Source organism: Cyrtonyx montezumae, unplaced genomic scaffold (assembly GCF_038088225.1).
Source record: "Cyrtonyx montezumae isolate F1298 unplaced genomic scaffold, pur_monq_1.0 scaffold_10, whole genome shotgun sequence".
NCBI lineage: Eukaryota > Metazoa > Chordata > Aves > Galliformes > Odontophoridae > Cyrtonyx > Cyrtonyx montezumae.
Window position 1 is genome coordinate 32,420,009 of NW_027071826.1, and position 8,045 is coordinate 32,428,053.

At 37.4% G+C, this 8,045-nt stretch overlaps 1 protein-coding gene across 2 annotated transcripts in view; it reads left to right on the forward strand.

Moving 5' to 3' along the window:
* Positions 1 to 7,537, forward strand: part of RBM25 (RNA binding motif protein 25) — a 30,724-nt gene extending 23,187 nt beyond the window's left edge. The window contains exons 14-19 of one of the 2 annotated variants that reach the window (XM_065754719.1): positions 43 to 193; positions 522 to 846; positions 1,776 to 2,050; positions 2,926 to 3,024; positions 5,311 to 5,358; positions 5,960 to 7,537. In XM_065754719.1, coding sequence (XP_065610791.1) covers positions 43 to 193; positions 522 to 846; positions 1,776 to 2,050; positions 2,926 to 3,024; positions 5,311 to 5,358; positions 5,960 to 6,052 — 991 coding nt within the window. In that variant the 3' untranslated portion in view covers positions 6,053 to 7,537. The remainder of the gene's footprint in view (positions 1 to 42; positions 194 to 521; positions 847 to 1,775; positions 2,051 to 2,925; positions 3,025 to 5,310; positions 5,359 to 5,959) is intronic. The other variant, XM_065754720.1, reaches the window with a different exon arrangement.
* Positions 7,538 to 8,045: the final 508 nt, after the last annotated feature.

Genomic DNA, 8,045 nt, shown 5'->3' on the forward strand with positions numbered 1-8,045 from the left:
TTGGAGTGTTCCTTTAACATACAAATTCTGTACCTTTTGTAGGGGTAGTGCTCTTCAGAAGAGACTACGAGACAGAGAGAAAGAGATGGAAGCAGATGAGCGGGATAGGAAGAGAGAAAAGGAAGAATTAGAAGAAATCAGACAGCGCCTTCTGGCAGAGGGACACCCAGATCCAGATGCAGAACTCCAGAGGGTAAGTAGCTGTTTGACAGGAAGAAAAAAATCCATTTATATTCTGCTAGTCTTAAGTGATATTAAAATGTCTCCAGTAAGGTATAGATCTAACGGTTAATACTTGGTCTATTCACTTTTTCTTAAATAAATTCAAGCAAGCAGTCTTTTTAGACTAGAAATGAGAAATTGCTTCAGACGCATCTCTAGGTGGAGTTCAAAACCTAGATTAGCCAGTATTTTTCAATAAAATGACAGTAGTTGGACGTATTAATTCTTAACTAACATTCTTTTTTTGAACAGTGCTGTTTTTACAGAGCTTCTTTTTTGTTAATTCTGTTCCATTGTAGATGGAGCAGGAGGCTGAGCGACGTAGGCAGCCACAAATCAAACAAGAGCCAGAGTCTGAGGAGGAAGAAGAGGAAAAAGCAGAAAAAGAAGAAAAAAGAGAAGAACCAGAGGAAGAGGAGGAAGAGCCTGAGCAAAAGCCCTGCCTTAAACCAACTTTACGACCAATTAGTTCTGCCCCATCTGTTTCTTCTGCTAGTGGAAATGCAACCCCTAACACACCTGGTGATGAATCTCCCTGTGGCATTATTATCCCCCATGAAAATTCACCTGATCAGCAACAGCCAGAGGAACATCGGCCCAAAATAGGCCTTAGCCTCAAACTAGGTGAGTTTACAGTTTTATGTTAATGTTCAAATGGGTTTGCAAAGAAAAAAAGATCACCAGCCACATAGTTTTCCAAATTATACTGTACATTTTTTACATGTTCTGTCAAGTGTTATTATCCATATGCTCTGTATATGGAGGTACAGATCTCTCTCCCAAAATGTAGAGTGGAAAAGTTTTGTCATCCTAAAGGATTAATATTTTAAGAATGCGCCAAACCAAGATCAGTTATCTTGCTTCTCTTTTTTTTTTTTTACTTAAAAGGTTTCTAAGCATCTCTTGTAAAGCTTTGTTACTTTTCATTAATGTAAGTATATTTTAACTAAGTTATAGATACTTCCCATATTCATGGACAAAGAAAGACCCTCTCAAAACAAGGAAGCTGGAAATGAGTTTTTTCCTCTTAAAGTAGTAAAACGAATTGATGACAATTGTAGTTGGAGCATGAGCATAAAGTTCCTTAGCTCTTCAGCACTTTCCTAGTGTTTTGTTCAGAGTATCAGAACTAATTATACTTGATTTTCAAGGAGCGTTGTGCATTTATTTTCATCTATACTGGGGCTGTAATTTGAGCTTACACTAATGTTATTACAACTTGAATGAAGAGCAACTCTGTGCTATTAGTCCGACAGATTTAGTGTTTTTCCTACAATTAAACTCACAGTAAACTATCACCTCATTGATTTGCCTCTGCCAAGGTTTGAATGCATGTTATAGTCTCTCTCTCTCATTAAGGGATGCTAATTGGTTTCAGGGTTGCCGTTTGTTTTTCGGAACCTTGAAGAATCTCAGTTTGAGTTTGTGATTTTAATAGCGAATTCAGATTTGACATTTGTATAACACAAACTGTTATTCATCAAAAAATGTGTGAAGAGAAATTAGATTTAATTCCAGTTTATATATTTGTGATTCTGTCTTATGGGTTGTAGGTGCCTGTAATAGTCCTAATCAGCCCAATGCTGTAAAAAGGAAGAAGCTTGCTGTGGATAGTGTTTTCAACAAATTTGATGATGAGGACAGTGATGATGTGCCTCGGAAGAGGAAACTTGTTCCTCTGGATTACGGAGATGAAGATAAAAGCAATATCAAAGGCAGTGTCAATACAGAGGAAAAACGCAAACATATTAAGAGTCTCATTGAGAAGATTCCCACAGCAAAACCAGAGCTCTTTGCATATCCTCTTGACTGGTCAATTGTGGATTCGGTAAGTTAATTTCTTAACCACGCTCAAAATGCCTAATCTTCCCAAACAAACCTTAGAATTGAAATGTAGCATTCCTAGCACCTCAGTGGATTGGAGCAGTGCTATTAAATGGAATTGAACGTGAGTATTTTGTTTCTTTTCCATGTTTAGCTCTTATTCTGAAGTATATCTGCTTCATTTTTTTGCTATCTGGAATTGACAACTCTCCTGAGTTGCTGATTAATATTAGAAATGGGGATTTAAAAAAAAAAAAAGACAGTTTCTAAATGCAGATCACTGAGGGTTCTCAGTTAATTCCAAACTATATGCAGGTTGCTCTGAAAGTAATGCCTTGTATTTATTTCCATAGAAACTACGACAGATATCAAATAATGCTATTATGCTCTCAGATTATCAGCTACAAAACACTGTTCAACTTAGCTATCACCACTGGATTTGCATTTTCACCAGTGATGAACAAAAGCCTGCATGCTGCACTCATTTAAATATATGTATATATATTCTAGCTGAGGTGGTCTGCATAAATGTTCAGCAAGTGTCATTGGGTGCACTTCTTTCCTCATGGAGGAATTCTCTTGCACATCATTGCATCATATGTACTTCCATGTCCTATGTCATTTAGTCATACTGCCCCTCTGCTGTCATCTGTTGCATGTCAGCAAAATATAATGGAATATTGGTGGGAGGGTTCAACCTCTACTGCCATACCACCGACATCAGCCTCTGACATTGTGGCCCAATAAAATGAGACATTACTTTTGAAGCAGTCATCTTTCACTGAGCTGTTGACTTAGATCTTCTGGCTGCTATTCTGGCAGTAATTTTTCAGGGTAATAAAACTTATGGAAAGAATGGTGTGATTTTTTTTCTTTCAGACACTAATGGAACGTCGAATTAGACCGTGGATCAACAAGAAGATAATAGAATATATTGGTGAAGAAGAAGCCACGCTAGTTGACTTTGTTTGTTCTAAGGTTAGTATCTTCTAGGTCCTTTTCAAAGTCTGGATTTTATTGCCCATTAAAGCTGCAGGAATAGTAGAGGTATCTGTTGTTTAAAGGCAGTCTGTTCTTACCTTCTGTATTATTTATAGTATTGGTGAGCAGAGATGACTGTTGTACTTCAGGTTAGTATGTACACTAATGTTTTACAAGTTACCACCTTGAATACTTAAGTACAAATACTAAGTACAAGTTCAAATACTAAGTACAGTTAGTACATGCCAGATGCTGTTATTTAATAACCATTTAGCTCTCCAGTCTAAGGCTGTCTGAAGTGACCAGTTGAGAAAAGCAACTGTTACACCTGATAATTTTAACATTTAATTTCAGATAAAAATGTTCATGGCAAATTAAATATTTTAAGTTTACAGAGTAGGATGTGTGAATTCAGGGAAAGGCAGTAGACTGACATCACATAAGTTTTAAATTAACTTATTTAAAAGGCTTTTTAGTTACTGTTATTTCTTTGTTAGTAGACAAATACCATGCCATTAAACTTAGCAATAGAAGACATTTTCCCGTTCCTTTCAGTCACATTTCACTTTTCTTGAACTAAACTCTGCTTAGATCATTCCATCAAATTAGGTACTACTTTCTCAGTATGTTCATTAGGGCTTGCCTCTACTTACATTTTACGGGCTGCAACATCGAGTCCAGAGAGCAGTAGTCAGTGTTTCAATGTCTGAATGGAGATGGATGATGAGTGTTGCCCCCCAGGGTTGATGCTGGGGCTGATATTCTTTGAATAACTTAATCAGTGACATAGACAGTGGCATCAAGTACATCCTCGGCAAGTTTTCTGGTGACACCAAGCTGTTCAGTATGGTCGGCACACCAGAGGGATGGGTTGCCATTCAGAGAGACCTAGACAGGCTTGAGCAGTGGTTCCAAGTGAACCTCGTAAGATGCAACAGATCCAAATGCAAGATTTTGCTCCTGGGTCAAGGCAACCCCCATTACAAAAACAAGCCAAGGGATGGAAGATTGAGCACAGCCTTGCTGAAAAAGACCTGGAGGGTACTGATAGATGGGAAGCTGGATGTGAGCCAGCAGTGTGCCCTTGGAACCTAGAAAGTCAGCTGTGTTCTGGGCTTCTTCAAAAGAAGCACAGCCAGCAGGTCAAGAGCGGTGATCCTGTCCCTCTGTCTGTACTGATGAGACCTCACCTGGAGTACTGTGTCCAGACATGGACTCCTCAGTTCAGGAGTGATGTAGACCTCTTGGAGTGTGTCCAGAGAGGCTGCAGAAATTGTCTATGGAAAGGAACACATCTCTTATGAGGACAGGCTGAGAGAACTGGGGCTCTTCCTGGAGAAGAGAGAGCTTGTGAGGTGACCTGATAGTGGCCTTCATCCCCTTTAAAGGGGGGATGAAGGGGATGGACTCTATAGCAGGGTCTGTGGTGACAGGACAAGGAGAAATGGTTTCAAACTCAAAGAGGGTAGATTGGATTTAGGTTAGATTTAAGGAAAAAATCTTGTCTACTGAGGGTGGTTAGGCACTGGAACAGGTTGCCCAGTGGTGTGGTTGATGCCTCATCCTTGGAGATTTACAAGGTGAGGCTTGGGTAAGGCTCTGGGCAATCTGGTCTAGCTATGCATGTCTCTGTTCATTGCAGGAGTGTTGGACTAAAAGGCCTTCAGTGGTCCCTTCCAACTCTAAGGATTCTGTGATTTTTATGTTTAAGGGCTACTGCATGAAGTAAATCAAGTGATTGTTTTGTGGCATGAGTGGTTAATAGAAAGTGAAAAACAGAAAATATTTGTCAAGTTTTAAATTACATTTAAAAGAGATTAGAAGAATGACATTTTCTAGTTTTGAAGGACAGCTTTATGATTCTAGAAAATTTAAATCCTTGAAATACTTCAGGACAGATGGGAAACTGTATTACAATGCTAGAGGAAATTTTGCTTCAGTTTTCCAGCAGGAATTCACTGTTGAAGAACTAGGAGTTTGTTCCTTGAATTAGGGAAACTTACCAAAGGTGCCGAATAGCCAGCAAATAGAGATTGCATTGAATCTCTGAAGCTTGCTGGAACTTGTTCCTCAGTAACAAGCCATAAGCTTGCACTCAATATAATTAAATTTAATGAACTTTTAATTTTGCCCTGGCTAATGCTAGAAACTAATGAATTGGAAACACTTTTGTCTGTGCAAAGTATTAAAAGCTCTTGAGAAATAGCAATTTCTTTTCCCCTCAAAGTCATTCATACAGTTTACATTGAGTTTTCAGACCAAAAAAACATTGATTTCTTTCAGGTTATGGCTCACAGTTCACCACAGAGCATACTGGATGATGTTGCCATGGTAAGCATAAATTGTTTTTGATGTACCTTCTGCATTGCACAAAAGCTAGTAGTCAATTGTGTGAGTTAGTAGGAGTCTGTAACAGAAATATTTGGTGTTCATAGAATGTGCATACTATAGGTAGATATGAAAGTTACGGTTAAACAGCTTATGCTAGCACAGATTTTCTAGTTACAGCATCTATGCAGAAAATAGTGATCTCTGCTTTGTATTTGGATATGTAAAAAAAAGATTCTGGTCCTAGCACTAGAGGTAAGACTTGACAATAACAGCACTGTACGAGAAACCTGAACTTGTTTACTCTCTTATAACTACATTTTCTGATGTCTTTTATGGTGAGTCTCTTCCTAATCAGTAAGTATAAGCAAGTATGTAACTAAGGTCAAGTCAGAAGTTAAGTGCAGGATGGAAAAAGTCCCTGGAAGTTTATCCAGTGCTTTATTCAGTGTTAATTTTGATTATATTACTTCCACTGCATAGGAGCTGGATATTAAGTGATCTTTCTTGTGACTACAGAATGTGATATGTCTTCTAGAATTAAATCAGCATTGCTAGAATCCCTAACCTAAAAAATAACATATAAAATGTGTGTTTCCTACAGGTACTAGATGAAGAAGCTGAAGTTTTCATAGTCAAAATGTGGAGGTTGTTGATATACGAGACAGAAGCCAAGAAGATTGGTCTAGTGAAATAAAGCACTCTCCTTACTTCTAGGGTTCCATTTCAGTTTTTGCTTTTTTTTCCCCACCCCCGTCATACAAGGACTTTGAATCTTCTCTGCTCTCAGAGACTTGAGACCTGTATTTTTTTTTTAATGTAGAAATGTGAATTTTTTTTTTGTCCTCTCCTTTGAGGCCCCTTCTGCCCTTCTCAGTTAGTTATCTGAAATCCTGCAATGGTTCTCTTTATAATTCACCAGGTACAATTACCGGTATGTTTTATAAGCTGCAGCTACTGTACACGCTCTCTGGTAATCTTATGTTACTTTGATTCTTGTAAATATAAAAAAAAAAAAAAAGCCCCTCTTTTGCAAAAATATTTGCACTTAATATGAAAGTATTCTCAGTTACAGATTTAAATTTAATTTAAACTAAGTAGTTAAAGCTGCTTTCTCAAAGCAGTTGTGTGTGTTTTCTGGTCTCCTTACCTAATCCTGAAAAAGGAGTTTCCTCAGACTTCTGATTCGGATATGAACCATTACTGGTCTTGGTACTTCATTGCCCATTTAGCTACCAGCATACCTGGATGCTGATTTCCTGCAGATGCTCTGCTTCTTTCCTAGAAAGTGCAAATTGCAGGAATTTTTTTTATTTGCTCAGTTTATTTGCTCACAGGAACAGAACATCAGTAAGTGCAATTTATTTTTATTTTTTTTAGAACCCTTGCATATCTTTTGCTCAGTTTTATTCTTATCACTTCTGTGTAGCCCTTGTCTCCAAAGTAATTGATTTTTTTTTAATAATTTATTTTTAAAACCTTTTTTAGAATGTAAGGAGGAAAGAAAACGCACATGCTTGGGAAGCTTCGGAGCTGTAACTGAGTGTAGCAGTTGGCAAAAACAAAACCATAAGTTTTCAAACAAAGCTCAAGTCTTGGTTTTTATCCATACTGTTAAAACCACCCCGACTTTTGTTTTCTACTGTAAGCAGTCTGTTGTCCACAAAAAGAGGATTGTATTTTACTGCCTTGTTTGTATGGTTTTTTATAAATAGGCTGATGTGATATAAATGATGAGATGTACTGTAAACTGCATTTTTTTTTAATCTCATACCCAGGTAAGAAGACAAATCAGTAATGTGCTATGAACTGTTTTGATTGCAGGAGGACTGTGTTCCAGGGAGCAAACTATCTCAAAAACACTTTCAATTTTTAAACGAAATTCTTAATCGCAAACAAATTAAGTAAAGGTGTTCCAGTATCTCTATATTGTATTTAACTGAAGGATACAGGTTGGCCTATTCAGAAAACATAACTGTGACCTTGAGTTACTAGTTCTTTGTATCTGGAGAGGAGACTTGAAAACACTGTTCTTAACAAATGGGATCGTGTAAAGGTTCCACGATGTAAATATTTCAAATATTAAAAATGTATATATTTGATTTGAGGACTGACATTCTGGAGTCTTATGCAGCATGCGATTTTTATTTAACACTGCTTTCTGAATTGGTGAATCAACGTGCTCACAAATTGGGGCTTGGGTGGTTTTTTTTGTTTGTTACATTCCCATCTTATTTCTGTGAGGTCACTAAAAGCCTGCAAATATAGATGTGATCCTCCACATGTTCTTTCACATCTGTCATATTACACATTGTGTTTTTCTTAGCTTTTGAAGTGTAATGCTCAGAGGTTGCCGTTAACGTTGCGCTTAAATTTGTGTGAAGCTTACATTCTCCAACTTCCCCTTTCTCCCCATAGTTCTCCAAATTCTAAAGTTCAGAACTTGCCCTGTTCTATAGAGAAGAGGTGGATTTCATGAGTGCTTTTTGTTCTGCTAATATAGCATTCTATCAGTAGTATTTTAACAGGCAAAATGCTACTAATGCTCCATAATGCTACCATGAGACAAGTTGCCTCATGTCCTCCTTGAGATTGAGATTTCCAGTGGTGAAATGTTAGCTTATTTTCTTTTGTCCTACATTAAAGTTGAATATTCATCTGTTACATTATTTATGAAATGGATGTAAGCG